Here is a 17,419-nt window from a genome sequence, read left to right as displayed (position 1 = left end):
AAAATTTCTTCTCATCTCGGTTTTAAAGGATTTCCCCCTTATCCTTAAGCTGTGACCCCTTGTCCTGGACTTCCCCAACATCGGGAGCAATCTTCCTGCATCTAGCCTGTCCAACCCCTTAAGAATTTTGTAAGTTTCTATAAGATCCCCTCTCAATCTCCTAAATTCTAGAGAGTATAAACCAAGTCTATCCAGTCTTTCTTCATAAGACAGTCCTGACATCCCAGGAATCAGTCTGGTGAACCTTCTCTGCACTCCCTCTATGGCAATAATGTCCTTCCTTTTGACAAGAAGGTTTAATTCTTAAGCTAAGGAAGAAGTAGGTTGGAATGAAATAGATTGGATAGAATATTAACATGTGTTAAGACTAAATGTCTTCAGTTTTTAGACTTATGAGTCAGGTTAAAAGATGAGCATAAGCTACACGATGCAGCTCTATAAGACTTTGGTTAGGCTGCATATTGAGTATTGCGTGCAGTTCTAGTCGCTCCGTTACAGGAAGGCTGTGGATGCTTTGGAGAGGGTGCAGAGGAGGTTTACCAGTATACTGCCTATATGATTTCAGCTATAAGAGAGGATGGATAGACTTGGGTTGTTTTCTCTGGAACGTTGGAGATTGAGGGGAGACGATAGAAATACTTAAAATTATGAGGCATAGAAAGGATCGACAGTCAGAACCTTTATCCCAGGGAAATGCCCAACTCTAAAGAGCACAGCTACAAGGTGAGAGGGGAGAAAGTTTAATGGAGATGTGCGGGGCAATTTTTTATAAAGCGAGCGGTTGGGGACTGGAACTCATTTCCAGGGGTGGTGGAGGAGGAAGATACAATAGTGGTGTTTAAATGGCTTTTAGATAGGTACATGAAAATGCAAGGAATAGAGGGATATAGATCATGTACATGCAGATGCGATCAGTTTAACTTGGCATCACGTCCAGCACAAACAGTGTGGGTTTGCAGGGCCCGTTCCTGTGCTCTACTGTTCTACGTTCTTCTATGAACATATTCAATAAAGTGTTCCAATAAAGTGAACTCAGAAAACAAAGCCGTCTGTGTTCACATGCTGTAAGACCTGGATGACATTTGGACTTGGGCTAATAAGGGGCAGGCGATATTTGTACCAGTCAAGTGCCAAGCATTAAGAGGGTGTCTTGCTCCTGCTCTTGACATCCATTATAATCAACATTATCTTGTCCCCAATCATCAATGTCCATGTGGTTATCATTAACTTTCATCAAGATATTATGTGCAGATAAATCAACAAGTAAAGCTAAGTATAATTGTTACATGGATTCTAGGGCAAAGAAGCAATACCAGGACAACAGAGTGGCACAGCCACTGCAAAAAAAATCTGGTTCAATCCAGACCTTGCATGCTGTCTAGGTGGAGTTTACATGCTCACCCTGTGACTGCCTGGGTTTCCTCTGCGTTCTCCAGTTTCCTCTTGCAACCCACACTTCTTGCATCCCAAAGAAGTGTGGGTTTATTGGTTAATTGGCATCTGTGCAATTGCCCCTGTGTGGGCAGTGGATGAGAACAGAACACGGAACTAGTGTGAATGGGCGATTGATGATCAGTGTGAAATTGATGGGCCATAGGCCTGTTTCAAAGCTGTACCTCTGAACTCTAAACTTGGACTCTGAATAACTATGGCGCGATTTTTTTTACCCCTTATATCATAATTATGCAATCATTATTCATGCTAGCTGTTTGTCATAGCGTTTATATAATAAAGTGCAGTGTATCTTGTTTTTGAAGGAAAAAGCAATGCTGTGAACCCTTGTGGCACTTGGTAGGATAGATACAGAGACAGTGATAATGTGTCCAGAATCAGAGATTTCAGTCTCAATATTAGCGGTTGATATTCAGGATGAGTAGAAATTCCTTCACCCAGAAGGTGGAGAATCTTTGTAATTTTCCACCCAAGTCCATCAAGGATTCCCCACCGTCTGGGTAAAACCCTCTTCTCGCTGCTACCATCGGGCAGGATGTCCAAAAACCTGACGTTGCACACCACCAGGTTCAGGAACCTCCTACAACTATCAGGTTCTTGAATCGACTTGCACAATCCTAACCCTACCTCACCAATTTATGTATAATTACTGTTTTTGTGGCGTTGTCTGCATCTCTCTGCCTGCGCTGGTGCTGCTAGCAATATTTTCATTCTACCTGTATCCCACCGTACGTGTGCATGTGACAATAAACTCGACTTGACTTGAAAAGGGCTGTGGAGGCTCTGTCTTAGTGGATGCAAGATAATCATTGGTGGATTTTCAGATATTAAGGGAGATCAAGGGATACAGTATTAGTGCAGAACGTGGCACTGAGACAAAACATCTGCCGTGATATTAAATGATGAAGCAGGTATGAGAGGTTGAATAGCCTGTTTCTATCTCTGTCTATATTTGTACAGTATATGAGCTAAATAAATTGATTGCTTTTTCCAAAAAATTATTTGTGTAGACACAGAAGATGGTTCCATTTGAGAGATTTGGCAGTATTTGCGAAGAGCTTAATAATGCCTTGCAAAGGGAACAGCAAGCCCAGCTTCTATTAAATGAACAAGCCCATCAGATGCAGGAGTTAAATCTACGACTGGAGCAACATTCAAACAAAGAAGCTGAGAAGAATCAAACACTCTCTGACGCTGTAATGGTAAGCACTTATTTCCTTTTAGGCAACAATCATTATAGTCTCTTACACATTACAGTCTTCATTTACAACTGTTACCTGACCCACACGTAATTATTAAAGTGTCAAGTTTCACACAAATACACATTTCCATGAAAGTGGCATCACAGATAGACATGGTGGTGAAGAAAGCTTTTGGCATGATGGCCGTCATCAGTCGGGACATTGAGTGTAAGAGTTGGATGGTGTGTTGCAGTTTTATCAGGCATTGTTGAGGCCACACTTGACATATTGTGTTCAGTTTGGTCACCCTGCTTTGGAAAGATGCCATGTAGCTGAACAATACAAAAATGGTTTACCAGAATGAGCAGCTCTAAAGAAGTTTGGTTGGGCAAAGTTAGAGTATTGTGAGCAGTTCTGGTCGCCCCATTACAGGAAAGATGAGGAGGCTTTGGAGAGGGTGTAGAGGAGGTTTACCAGAATGCTGCCTGGATTACAGGGTTCAGCTACAGGGAGAGGTTAGATAGACTTGGGTTGTTTGTTTTCTCTGGAACGTCAGAGGTTGAGTGGAGACTTGATAGAAGTATATAAAATTATGAGAGGTGTAGATAAGGTAGACTGTCAGAATCGTCTTCCCAGCGTGGAAATGTCCAACACCAGAGGGTATATTTATAAGGTATAGTTATATTCCTGCATTAGGAATATGATTCTATCAATCAAATCTATACCACTCTAATACTTTATAAACCTCTATCAGGGCAACCCTCAGCCTATCCGATCCAATCACTCCTTGTCCAATTTCAGCCCTCCATTTCAGACAACACCCTGGTGAACTTCTTCCACACTCTCTATTATCATATCCTCCCTGTGCATTGAATGAAAAGTCAGGCAGCATCTGTGGAGGAAAATGGGCAGGTGACAATTTAGGTGAGGAAATTTCTTCAGACTGATCAATAAAAAGAAGGCTCCCGACTCGAATCGCCATCTCCATTTTCCTCCCTTCTTAACTCATTCATTTTGCCCAAGAATCTGCTGGCATAAGAGTATCAGCCCTCTTGTGTTTGACATCCTGTCACTCTCTGCACTTATCACTGGACTTGCTTGTTTTACTTGCATATGAGTCATCCTCTCCAATACTTTTTCCTTAATCAAAATCATTTAAATAAATGATCTGCTTTGCTACATTGCTATTTGGGAATTTGCTATGCATTACTCACTATTGTGTTTTCTGCAACTGACAACTTTTTTTAAAAATCCACGTAAAAGCACTTTGGAAGACAAAAGATGACATAGAAACCCAATTCCTTATTTCCTTCTTTATGTTCATTTAAAAAAAATTCTAATTAACGTGAATTGACTGTTGAAATTTGGTTTAAAAAAGGTGGTGGTGGGGGGTGGGGAATCTGGTACATCCACTGAGCATAAGAAATACAAAGATTGTCTTTTGAAAAACTACAAAAATCTATTTTCTTTGGAGATTGTGATTTAACGCAGTCCTGTGGGATATCCACTTCGATTTTTCCAATTGCAAGTATTATCTTGCCTCTCTCTTTCAGTAGTAGGTCCCTGGATCATTTTCATAGGTAAGGCAGTATTTTCTCAGGATATTGAGATTCTCCTGAATAATTTCATCATTCCAATTCCTGATTCATCCCTTCACATTACTTCTCTGTCCCATCTCATCACCTCTATCTCTCTTCTACCACCCTCTATGCCTCCTCCCACCCTCTTTTGCCACTTCCTTCTTACCACACCTTTCTTCTCCCTTTCCCCATTGGCCTTTTTTATTTCCTACATTCTCCCCTAAACTCCCTCTATCTCCCTGTCACTCTGCTATCCCTTTTCAGGCCCTTTCCACTCCCTTTCTCCTTGTTTCCTCACTCCTCCTTTCTCCCCTCTCCTCTCGTTGCTCTCAACTATCTCTTACGTCCTCTATTCACTAATACACTTCATCATACCCGGCCTCTTCTCCTCCTCCCTTTCTCTCTCATCGTTGCCTCCCCCTCCACCATAATCCAGAGATAATGGCATTTTCTGCTTTCACAACCACATATTCTTTATGTGCGCTGTTTGATATTAGTTATCAGATTGCCATTCTGCTGCTGATGGAACTATTAGGGCCATACTTGTGCTCAATTGGCACTTACAATTCTGCACTTTCCAGGTGGAACAGCTGTACCATGAACAAAGGGAACCTTTTCTGATTTCAGTCTGCCCAGGGTCATGCAGGTTGGCTGTAATGGCCAACTGCAGTCTGATTAATATTGATTTATACAGCAAAGATACTCCTGCATCTGACCTAGTGACAAATAGCCAGTACAGTTGTTTGATGACACCTAAGGTGGAGCTTTAGCTTTGTCAACCATATTAATTGCTTTAAGATATTTTTATTTAACCAAGTTCTCTTCCAAAGCATCTATGAAAGTAAGCATGCAGGTACAGCAAGCAGTGAAGAAAGCGAATGGCATGTTGGCCTTCATAACAAGAGGAATCGAATATAGGAGCAAAGAGGTCCTTCTGCAGTTGTACAGAGCCCCAGTGAGACCATGCCTGGAGTATTGTGTGCAGTTTTGGTCCCCTAATTTGAGGAAGGACATTCTTGCTATTGAGGGAGTGCAACGTAGGTTTACAAGGTTAATTCCCGGGATGGCGGGACTGTCATATGCTGAGAGAATGGAGCAGCTGGGCTTGTACACTCTGGAGTTTAGAAGGATGAGAGGATATCTCACTGAAACATATAAGATTGTTAAGGGCATGGACACACTAGAGGCAGGAAACATGTTCCCGATGTTGAGGGAGTCCAGAAACAGGGGCCACAGTTTAAGAATAAAGAGTAAGCCATTTAGAATGGAGACGAGGAAACACTTTTTCTCACAGAGAATGGTGAGTCTGTGGAATTCTCTGCCTCAGAGGGCGGTGGAGGCAGGTTCTCTGAATTCTTTCAAGAGAGAGCTAGATAGGGCTCTTAAAAATAGCGTAGTCGGGATATGGGGAGAAGGCAGGAACGGGGTACTGATTGGGGATGATCAACCATGATCACATTGAATGGCGGTGCTGGCTCGAATGGCCAAATGGCCTACTCTTGCACCTATTGTCTATTGTCTATTGTCTATAAATGTTAAATTGCTTAGGAATTTCATTCAAAAGTGCTAATAGCAATTAAGAATACCAACTAGTAATCAGAAAATTTAACAATTTTACACTTGTTTACTCATCATGCTATGATTTAGTTGGACATGAATGACAATCCAGCAAAAGATTCTGAATTGGGGTTGGCGTTGCATTTTGAATATATAGTAATTTGCATTACTTACAATTTCTAAAGCACTCAATGCCAATTAGTGTGCACCTCTGGAGAACATTGATATGATGTTTTGGGACCTTTCTTGAGTGATTGTGGGGGTGGGAAAGTGGGGGAGCAGGACAAAGCCTGGCGAGTGTGCAGAGTGTTGGCAAGTATTGAGGATTAACAGGGTAGAGTTTTCTTCTGGGTGCTGTTAGCACAGTAAGTTCAATTTGCATTAAAAACTATGCAGATACTTTTTGATTTGATTACTTTTCACAAGTTCCCATTCAAAGCATGTGCATTCATATTTAGGGATGACCTGATGCAGCTCTATTCCTGTAGCTGAAAACAGGAATACCAAAAATGGGTCTTCTCAGAATTTCTAATCACTCATCATTGAGTAATTTGGAATTGAAAAAAAACCTGCTAGTTTTACTGGTATATTTGTTCCTGGTAAATGATTTTTTTTTTAATTAACATGTCTAACTGATCTAGCCTAATTATAGCCTTGCAACAATTGGCATTTTCAGGGAATCTTTTATGCTGCTTGAAGCCAAAACAGTGTATGCTACATCACTAAATATGACGGCAAATGTTTTGAATGGAATCTCCTGAAACATAATCATTAAAAAGTTAACATTATTTTCAGTGTGAATTCATCTCAGTTTGCGAGCTGTATCCAGAGGAAAAATGAAAATATTTGTGAAATGTACAGAGCACAACAACCAATTTGCGTACATAAACAGCACAGAAATCTCAATGTGATAATGACTAGATAAATGATTTTGTGATATTTGTATCAGGACTACCCAACCACCTTGTTAAATTAGGATCTTTGGATCTTCATATTTGCCTGAAAGGACATGCAAGTCTTATTTAATATCAGTTGAAGCAGTTATATAACTGCTCATCTAAGAAGTACTTGTGTGATAGTGCAGCACTCCCTTTGTACTTTTGGCCTATATTTTACGCTGAAAGAGGATTTCAAAGCAGAGTATTCTGAAAGTTCTATCACTTGACATTCATGCCAAAATGGAGAAAACTCAAATTGTGTTGAACATAATTTGCTGGATCTTTTCTGCTGCATTCATCAGTTTGAGAATAATTGTTTGTTAAAAAGGATTGAGCAGAAATTCTTGCATTCTTACACCAGTTTTGAATCAAATTATTTTCAAATATTTATAATTGGGATGACAGGTCAACTGGGAAAATGAACAAGGGAATACAGATGAAATTTAACTCAGACAAGTGCAAAGTGATGCATTGTGGAAAGTTCAACCTAGGGATGCACATGCAGTGAAATGATAGGGCCCTGGGAATGGTGTTCAACAGAGAGACGGGATAGAAGTTTGTAGTTCCGTGAAAATGGGAACACACATAGACAAGGTGGTCAGGAAGGACTATGGCATGTTTGCCTTTCTCAGCCAAGGCATTGACTCCAAGAGTTGAGGTGTCATGTTACATTTTTACAAAGTACTGGTTAGGCTGCACTTTATGTATACAAGGTAGACAAAAGTGCTGGAGAAACTCAGCGGGTGCAGCAGCATCTATGGAGCGAAGGAAATAGGCAACATTTCGGGCCGAAACCCTTCTTCAGACTTATGCACTTTATGTAGGGTGTGTAGTTTTCATCGACACACTGTAGGAAGGTTGTATTTAAGCAAGCGAGGGTACAGGTAAGATTCCCAAGGATTTTGCCCGGACTGGAGGTCATGATTCATCAGGAGAGATAGGATCGACTGTGTCTGTCTTCCATGCAGCAAATGAGGCTGGTTGGTGATATGATTAATAGGCCTTTCTCACGGGGCAACTTGACGCAAGAGGTAACCAGAGTTGAACATCGTGGGAACCTCGTACGATAACCGTACGGCATTCGTGGACCACCGTGGCGCTAACGGCAGGTACTCGTGTAACTTGTTGACTCGGGAGAAAATTCAAGCAAGCTTGAATTTCTCCAAGAGTGACTTGTACACTTGTGGTTGAACATTGAAACATTATATGGACGTAGTGGCCAGTGCGATATCCGTAATAACTCTTGCGTTTACCGTGGGAACTCCTGCGAACGGTGAACCCGGAAGCTGGACAGAGGGGACAGAAGGTGAGTAATCTGGAATGAACATGCTGGTCGTTCTCTGCCCACACGATCTCTACGGAGCTTCCAGGCTGTTTATATATAAAAGAGCATTCCAAAAGTGTCTCACCAGCAATCTGCAGCCTTCAAGAGGTCTTTTTAAATGAAGTGTTTATTTCCAACGTCTGGTAAGTTTCGGTAGAATTGCCACCAGCGTTTAAAGAATATGTACCTGTGATTTTGTCCTATTTTTTTCTAATACTCATTAAATCAACGGGAGACTAAAAGTGGCATTTAGATAAACAAAGTTGCTGCCTTGGCGAATATCGATGCTACTATCTTTATGTAAACTGTGAGGGTTCGCAGCTGCCACAATGCGTCTGACGAGTTATACCAATGTAATTTGGCACAAGCTGGTTTAATTGTGGGAAAAACTCTTCAAAGCCCTTCCAAGACGGAGGAATTCCCCAGAAAGTAGCTCGTTTTCTTTTGTAGAACTTTCCTCTGTCAACGCATAGATCTACAGTTAGGGAACCAACTGCCGGTACTGATGTATTTGAGTGTTTCAGGGAATTTCCTCTGATTATTTTCAAGCTTTGTCCATCTCTTTTGAACTCATTTGATTCGATACTATTTGATTTTGGAATGGTGGTTACTTATTATATAAATTATGTGACCTATTTTCTGTTCCTATGATTCTCTAAGTACTTTGTTTATAAATTCTGAACTCGTGAATTCGAGATTTCAGTGGTTTTCTGTATGCGGCTCACTCAGATACACTTGGCACAAACCGGCTTTTCCCATTTGGACCGTATAAGCCGTTTACAATCGCGTTGGACTCACTACATTTCTATGATCTGTAATCGTTTAACATTGAGTATAAACGATTATATTTAATACTCGGAATGCATATTGATTTTAGCGATGCCATATAACTTTCTCTGTATGTGAAGGGAACGATCGCTTCTAGTATGTTTACACACTCTCTGTAAAACATCCATTCTTAAAAAGGTGGTCTCAATATCGCCAATGGAACATGTGTCAATGTGTCAAAGCACTTGTAATGCTTGTCTAAAAAAAAGTGACATCATTTGTGCCACGTGATGATTTAACAACACTTCACAGTTCACAATGTTCATTCAAGATTTAACGGGAAAGCTCGGGAGACGGACAAGTCACTCGCACAAATAACAGAAATGCCGAGTACCCGTGGGAACTCTTTATCTACCCCCCGTTATATCGTGTGATATCGTGCTAGACCACGACCACTTCACTCTGGTTACATCTTGCGTCAAGTCGCCCCGTGAGAAAGGCCTTTAAGGTTTACATATGTATGAGAGGCAGATGTAGTCAGTATCTCATTCCATTGGTAGGAGTGTCTAAAATTAGAGGACATAGATTTAAGGTGAGGCGGAGGACAAAAAGTGGTTGGTATCTGAAATAAGGTGCCAGAGGAGTTGGTGGAGGCAGGATTAGTAACAACATATAAGATGCTTCGGGACAGGTGCTTGAACAAGCAAGGCATAGAAGGATATGGAATTAATTCAGGCAAGTGGGATCATTACGCAGAGGCATGATGGTCAGTATTGAGGTGATGGGCTGAAGGACGTTTCTGAGCTGTACAATTCTATCTACTATTGCCTTTTTTAATATTTGTAAGCTATTTTCTGTCATTCAAAACAATGAAGGGGCTAGTAGAGGTTATTTTTACCATAAACATTTAAATTTTTTATGGAACTTTACACCAGCCAGTTTTATACTGTAGCTGATGCACACCATCACAGATACAGGAAAGCTTCTTTCATGTAGTCTGCCAGTGCATTTAGATCGATCCTTTGATATCTGGTTAATGCTCAAGAGGATGTTGAAACCACAGTAAAAGTGCATTTTGAAAACAGCATGAGAGAGAATGCTAGTTTCTGCTCTCATCGTTTGTTTTTGCCCCACACCAGGAACTTGGTTGAGACTGCCCAAACTCATTCCACATTGGAGCCTTGCAGCTGAGGCAAAGACTTTCATCTCGTCTTTGTGAGCAGGTCCCAGACTTTAAAGGCCAGCTTGCTAATCATTGCTCTATTCAGGCTTTCGTAACTAAACTTTGTGTGCTAGATGTAATACTACTCTTTGTCAAAGTTGTAACTTTTTGCCTGCCTCATTACTCTGGCACTTTACATCTGGGAAAATCCAGTCATTTTTACAGGAATTTACGGTCTCCAATATGCCTTTGGGCTACTCATTTCAATTTAAAAACCTCGGTAAAAAGTTCAAAGCAAAATAAATCTGCACGTACTAATATTTATTGTGATTTAAAAATGGATGACTCCTCTATTTAGACAAATTATTTTGTATTTTGAATGTAGGAATTAAAATAGGAAATACTTTTATCAGGACTGAAATTATCTTTCAGCTAACTAGCATTTTTAAAATATGTGTTAATATAAATGATGTGATATAGAATTACAAATACTGAAGTAAATGTTGCTCTCCATCTAATTGGTCTGTGATGTTGACAATATTTTCAGTGCTAGGTATAATACTGCACATAAGCAAAATGTAATGTTCTCTACTTGTATGATTAGCTTGTGTGAAATGTTTATGATTCTTGGTGCAGCATTTATGCTGTCTTGTGGATTAAGATGTGATGTTCTAATACTGTGTGCACTTCAGATAAGTGCAGCCATATTGACCTCTCTCAGAAACACAATTACTAAGCAGTGCATTTTTAGTTTAATTTCATCAGGGTTTAATTAGTATACAAATAAAACTTTCCTTATCTTTTTCTCCACCTAATTGGCCTGTCTTTGCTAATGTGTGAAATATGTGAAAGTGGGCTGTAATTAGTATGACCGTGTTCACCTTTTTCTTTCTAGCTTGCAATTGCCTGAAGGTCTCAGAACCTTAAAACAGTGCTTTGGATTATTGCTTTGCAATCACTCTGAACAGAAGGGCTTTGGGTGCTGTTCGTTCCCACTGTATAGTTGGAACTTCATCCCTTTGCCCACTAAATGTTTATTGATTATCTCACAGTTCTGTGCTCAGCTTCCAACAACTTAATATCGGGTGACAGTCGAGAGAGTTCTCTGAGTAATTAGAGTGGAGCATTAGGGGAACAATTAGGAGCAGAGTTATTAAAGTTGATTTATCCTATTCTCACCCGCACTGTTTGCAGATATCAAGCTATCACATGCTCAATAAGGACCATGAACTCGAGCTTGTTAGAAATTAGTGGGTATCTAACAACTTATTATTTTGTATTTCATGAAGGTGGACAGCAACTTCCAGTTAAAAGTAGAAAATTTCAGAATCTTTAGTTTGTCAAGGGGTTTAATTAGACCAGTATAAAGCATAATGTGGCTTAGTCAATAGAGGAAATCTTTAAACGTTGCTGTCAGTTTTGCACAGGCATATTATCAGTCACAATGAAAAGTTTCAGTGCACAAAAATAAAATGAGGAAGGTCGGAAAAAGTGTTTATGACCAATGACCATGTTATGTAAATGTTACAGATCTATTCAAAATGCCTTATTCGTTTTGAGAAGTATTTATTCATTACAAGCAATTGTAATAATTTAGTTAGAATTTTTTTATCATTTGTGAACATTTCTATTGACCCCTTTATCCAGGAGAAGGAATATCATCCTTAACAGCTGGAAATTAAACTTACTATTGAAATGCGTTGCACTCTTGATTCCAAACGCATCTATTTTCCAATACATAATATCAATTCACTGTGTGGTTTCAGTGTTATTTAAGGTGAAAAGAAAACATAAATGCACCCAGAGTCGGCAATGTTTATTGAGGCATTGAGTGTGAGAAAACAACAAGCAAAAATCTATAGATGCTGGACATCTATAATAAAACCAAAAAAAACAGCGAGTCAGGCAACATCTGTGGAGAGAGAAGGGGAGAAAGATTATGTTTTTTTTTAAATAATTTAGAATAACATGTTTGAGAGCTTTGAGTAGACTGGTCACGGTGTGTCGGGTAATTGGTTAGAAGTTATTTATCATTAATCTTATAAATGTAATGCTGAGGCTCCATCAGGTGCTGGTAAGGCAGCATTTGGAATATTGTGAACAATTTTGGGCACCATATCTGAGGAAGGATATGCTGGCTCTGGAGAGGGTCCAGAGGAGGTTTACAAGATTGATCCCAGGAATGAGTAGGTTAACCTATGATGATGTTTGTCGGCCCTTCAGGTTTACTATGTCCTCTGGTCCTCAATTTACCTACTCTGGGCAAGAGACTCTGTGCGTCTACATAATCTATTCCTCATTCTTCTGTAAATTGTCCAGAGTATGTAAGATGTGCAATTGGGTAACAGAGAACTAATGTACAATCGACCATCGGTCGGCACGGACTTGGTGAGCTGAACAGCCGTTTTCCACACAGTATCTCTAAACTAAACTAATACTAAACTCAAGAATACATACATTGTATGATACAATCCACCATTTTCCAACACAGAATTACATTCAAGATGCACTGTAAGCTTTCCATAAATATCTGCCGATCTCCTTTCCTCTGCCTCGTCATCCATTCATTTTATTACTGCCTTTCCTTAATTTGCAGAATGGCACCCTCTTGAAAGAAATGCCGCCAGTATGGGTTTCAGCCCCAGAAATCCACCATTGTGCTCAAGTCATCCCCTTAAGTTCCAAAACTCAAGATATCACTGGGCCGCACATTGACGCAGCTAGTTGAGCTGTTGCCTCGGTTTCAGAAACCAATGTTCAATCCTGATCATGAGTGCCGTCTGTGTGGAGTTTGCACGTTGCCCCTATGACTGCGTGGGTTTCCTCCCACAACCCAAACACCTGAGGGGTGTATAGGTTAATTAGCCTCTGTAAATCACCCTATTGTGTTGGGAGCGAATGACAAAATTGAGTTAACATAGAACTAATGCCAGTTCATCGTGTTTCCATGCTGTACCTTTAAACGAAGGTCACGAGGGGTAAACTGGAGGCAGCTCCCACATATATAGCCACACAAACCATCAGGGGTATCTCAGAAATCCCAGATGCAGTAAGCTGTACAACACACTGACCTGAACTCATGAAAAAGAACATTTCACTCATTGTAGCCCACATTCTAAGATTTCTCTGCCTCCCTTTTTATATACTCAAACTGTTCTAGCCCAATCAGCAGAACTGAATTAACTTTGACTGAAAAGGTCACAATTACACAGGGAGGTATCTTATGGGCCTGTCCCACTTAAGCGATTTTTCAGCAGACTGCAGGTGACTGTCAAGTCGCCGACAGTCGCCTGAAAAACCAGCGACTGGAACGGCGACTGTCAGAGTGGAACACACATATCGCTTCCTTCACCAGCCCGTTATGCAGGTGGGGACAGGGCAAATGGGGGGAAGGCTGTCTAAATGAAATTCACACGGTTGAAAACCAATGTGATACAGACATACACCACGATGAACAGGAAGGTTGGCCGTGTAATTAAGACGGTGAAAGCACAGTGTACGGGAAGGGTCACGTAAGTCCTTTAAAAGAGGGAGGAGAAGGAGTGGAGACAACTTTTAAGAAGTCAGAGATACACAGCTGTGAAGCTTGGCGGACATTAACATTCTGAAAACTACTGTTTACATTTTTTTTCCCAATGAGCTAATGAAATTGACCGGTTAGCACCGGCTACAACCTCCGAGAACCTTCGACCTCCTGGCAACCCACTAGGACCTCCTGGCGACCTGCCTACGGTTCGAGAATTCACGCTACTCTCCATGGCGGCTTCATTCTGGTCGCCACTAATTTTTCAACATGTTGAAAAATTCACGGTGAGCATAATGAGGCCTCGACTAGTTCCCAGAATGCGGGAACTACTCACGACCATGAAGGCGACTACCTGGCAACCACCTGCGAACATGTGGCGACCATGTGGCGAACGCATAGTCTCCTGCAGTCGCCTAAAAAGTCACTTAAGTGGGACAGGCCCATTCTTTACCTCCTTGCCTAAAACTGTAAGCTTTACCCATAAACCAGCCCACAATCATTTTACTGGAAAAGCTTCTAGGTTTGACTATTAACTTACAATAAACTTCATGAAGTAATTTACATTTACCCTCATTCCTTCACCAAAGTTTTTACTTTGTGACTATTGCATGTGGACTACGGACTACATCAGAAATAATCCTGAATAAACATGTATAAACATATTTAATTTCGCCAAGTTTTGTCTTGTAGCCTGTGAATAAGCATGTTGTTTGCCCTTGATCTGAAAAAAACATGGAATTCTTGCCTTACTGTGGCCTTGTCCCTATTTAACTATTCATGAAAGGAAGGAGTGAAAAATCAGGAAATGGTACGTCAGTTTGCCTGACCTCTGTATTACGAAAATATTGCAATCCATTATAAAGGAAACAGTAGCAGGAGATTTAGAAAATCATAACACAATCAAGCAGTGTCAACATTTTTATATGAAAGGGAAATTGAAACTCTTGGCTTCTCTACCAGGGAACACAATAATAGGTTTGATAAGAATCACCAGGAGACCTGGGAACTAATTGACCAGAAATTCAAGAGATTCTCTGACTGGAAGTCCACCGCAGCTCAAGGGAACAGAAACTGCTCTCTGTATACTCAAAGGCAGAGGTCCAATGAAAATACCTGATCTAAAGAACAGACGATGGATGGAAAGAGCACAAAATATTCAACAATTCACTAAAAACAATGACATCTGGCAGATCTTCAGAGGTGTCATGGCTATTTACAGCCAAAATACTTTAAGGCCCAGTATACTGGCAACTAGAAATGGAGGTGAACTTGTGACGAATAAAGAAGCTGGAAAAACTTCAAAAAACGCACCGTAATTCTCTTGGGTCCAAGTTTCCAGGTTGAAACAACCCGGTTTCAGTTTAGTTTAGCAAGCAAAAGAAGCCACAAAATGTTGGAATAGCTCAGCAGAGTAGCTCAGCTAATAGGCAATTACCATACCATCTAGTACATATTTGCAATATGGGCAGAAACCTAAGGGAGAAAGTGGAGAAAGGGAGACAGGGACAGGGAGAAAGTGTGAATTCCACAGACACCACCCAAAATCTGGATAGAACGGGATATCTGGAGCTGTGATGCAGCAGTGCGAAATACTGCACTGTGTGCCAATACCTCTACTAAGCCTCACAAATCTTTCTTTGCTCATACGAGAACAATCTTAGCATCTCTTTTTCAACGAAACATTTCAAATGCCTTTTCCCTAGAATCATTCTAGTAAACCCAAGGACTTTTACTTTCTTAATAAAATGTGGTGTTCAGAACTGGATAGATCACTTTATCTGAGGGCTAACCAGTTTTTCTTTATACTGGTTCAAAGTAGTTTCCTTATTTTGGTGTTTTTTTATGAATCCTAAAATCCCAAATGCTTTATCAACCACTATCCCAGCATGTTCAAATATTTCTGTACTTGTACCTTCTTGTAACTCTGCTCATTTATATCCTTTAGACAACACTGTATCCTCTTTTTCATTCTGCAAAAGTATATATTGTTTGTATTCTCTTTCATCTGCCTCTTGTCTGCCGATTTAGCCAACGTATTGTTGCTATTATCATCTTCACTGTTATCCATTTCCGAGCTTTGTATCATCTGCGGGTGTGGAAATATTACCTTGTGTACATGTTTGTGTTTTTTATGTATATACTATACATGTTTTTTATGTATATTATGTTGAAGGAAATGTAGAGATGTCATCTACATAGACTTCAGAAAATGTTTGACGTAAAAAGCCAGTTAGCAAAATTGATTCATAGCTTCAAGGCTGACAGCAGAAATTACTGTTAAATGGCTGGAAAATGTTAGAATGTGATGTTCCCTAGGGATTAGTGCTGTCACCACTGTTTTTTATGTATATTAAAAAAATGCAATGGTGACAGCGCTAATCCCGAGGGAACATGACAGTCTAAAATGTTCCAGCCATTTATCAGTAATCTCTGCTGTCAGCCTTTAAGCTATGATCCAATCTGCTTCAGAACCAAATGTACTAACTCATTTTTTTTAATGTGAAAAACAACCTTTGTTACTGTATCAGTATTTTGAATCAGGAACAGCAAATAAAATCTGCCATTAACAATTTTTGACAAGACAGAAATTGTTGGAAAAACACAGCAGGTAAAAGAATTTAAGAAGGAACTGCAGATGATGGAAAATCGAAGGTAGACAAAAATGCTGGAGAAACTCAGCGGGTGAGGCAGCATCTATGGAGCGAAGGAAATAGGCAACGTTTCGGGTCGAGACCCTTCTTCAGACCTAATTGGTTTTCGCAACCTGGGAACTGCGGCCAGTCCCGGGGCACGCAGGCAACCTGGGCGCTACAGCCAGACCTGGGGCGAGCGAGCCAACCTGGGCGCTACAGCCAGTCCCGGGGCAGGTGAGCCACCTGGGAACTGCAGCTAGTCCCGGGCTGTTAGATTCTAGGAGCTGGCGGCCTCAAACTGGAATCGACCTTGAGGGCTCCGGTCGCAGAGCCTGTGGACTTACCATCACGGAGCTGGCTGACTTCCAAAGCTGTGGTGGCGTTGCGGCTGCGACCCGACTTCGGAGACTTTGGTTTTTCTATAAAATGTTTGACAAAACGGGAATTGTCCCCCACTCAAAACATGGGGGGACAGGCCCCCCGTCCCCCCCATGCGCTTTGTGCGAGTGGTGGCGGCTGCAGTCCAGGATGTCAATGGATGACCACTGTAAACTAGAAGCTGCTGTTCGTGCAGTGATTTGACGGCTGCAGAGGTCAGCATCCAGCGGAACCTTTGTCTGATCAAACCCTCCCTATAATATTAACCAGATACACATCACTCCGGTAGACACAAAATGCTGGAGTAACTCAGTTGGACAGGCAGCATCTCTGGAGAGAAGCCAGCTGGTGACGTTTCAGGTCGAGACCCTTCCTGTAGGGTGAGTAATTCCAGCATTCTGTGTCTACCTTCGATTTAAACCAGTATTTGCAGTTTTTTCCTACACATATCAGTCCGGCCTGCTTTGGTCTTTAGACTACAGCCTTTTAAACCTTAGAGATGCAGCGCAGCAACAGGTCCTTCGGCCCACCGAGTCTGCGCGTGACCAGCAATCACCCCGTACAGTTGCCAACAAAGTGGGGGAGCTGCAGCCCCCCTGGTTCCGTGGCCCATGCTTTGTGGCAATGAGTTCCACAGATGAACTACCCTCTGATTAAAAGAGCACCATTTTATTCTGAGGCTATGACCTCTGGTCCTAGACTCTTCCACCAGTGGAAACATCCTTTCCACATCCATTCTCTCTATGCCTTTCATTATTCTGTAAGTTTCAATGAGGTCCCCCCTCAACCTTCTAAACTGCAGCGAGCAGAGGCCCAGTGCTGTCAAACGCTCATCATATGCTAAACCACATTCCTAGAATCATTCTTGTAAACCTCCTCTGGAATCATTCTTATAAACTTCCTCTGGCCAGCATATCCTT

The 17,419-nt window shown here is 41.1% G+C and overlaps 1 protein-coding gene across 8 annotated transcripts in view; it reads left to right on the top strand.

Moving 5' to 3' along the window:
- The window catches only part of ccdc171 (coiled-coil domain containing 171), a 244,842-nt gene that overhangs the window by 129,347 nt on the left and 98,076 nt on the right, over positions 1-17,419 (top strand). For all 8 annotated transcript variants that reach the window (XM_033018273.1, XM_033018275.1, XM_033018269.1 and 5 more), the window contains one exon: positions 2,463-2,654. In XM_033018273.1, the coding sequence (XP_032874164.1) occupies positions 2,463-2,654 (192 nt within the window). The remainder of the gene's footprint in view (positions 1-2,462; positions 2,655-17,419) is intronic.

The sequence above is a fragment of the Amblyraja radiata genome, chromosome 3 (genome assembly GCF_010909765.2).
Source record: "Amblyraja radiata isolate CabotCenter1 chromosome 3, sAmbRad1.1.pri, whole genome shotgun sequence".
Classification (NCBI taxonomy): domain Eukaryota; kingdom Metazoa; phylum Chordata; class Chondrichthyes; order Rajiformes; family Rajidae; genus Amblyraja; species Amblyraja radiata.
Note: the sequence above shows the minus strand (reverse complement) of the source record. Positions and strands in the feature narration are given on the sequence as shown.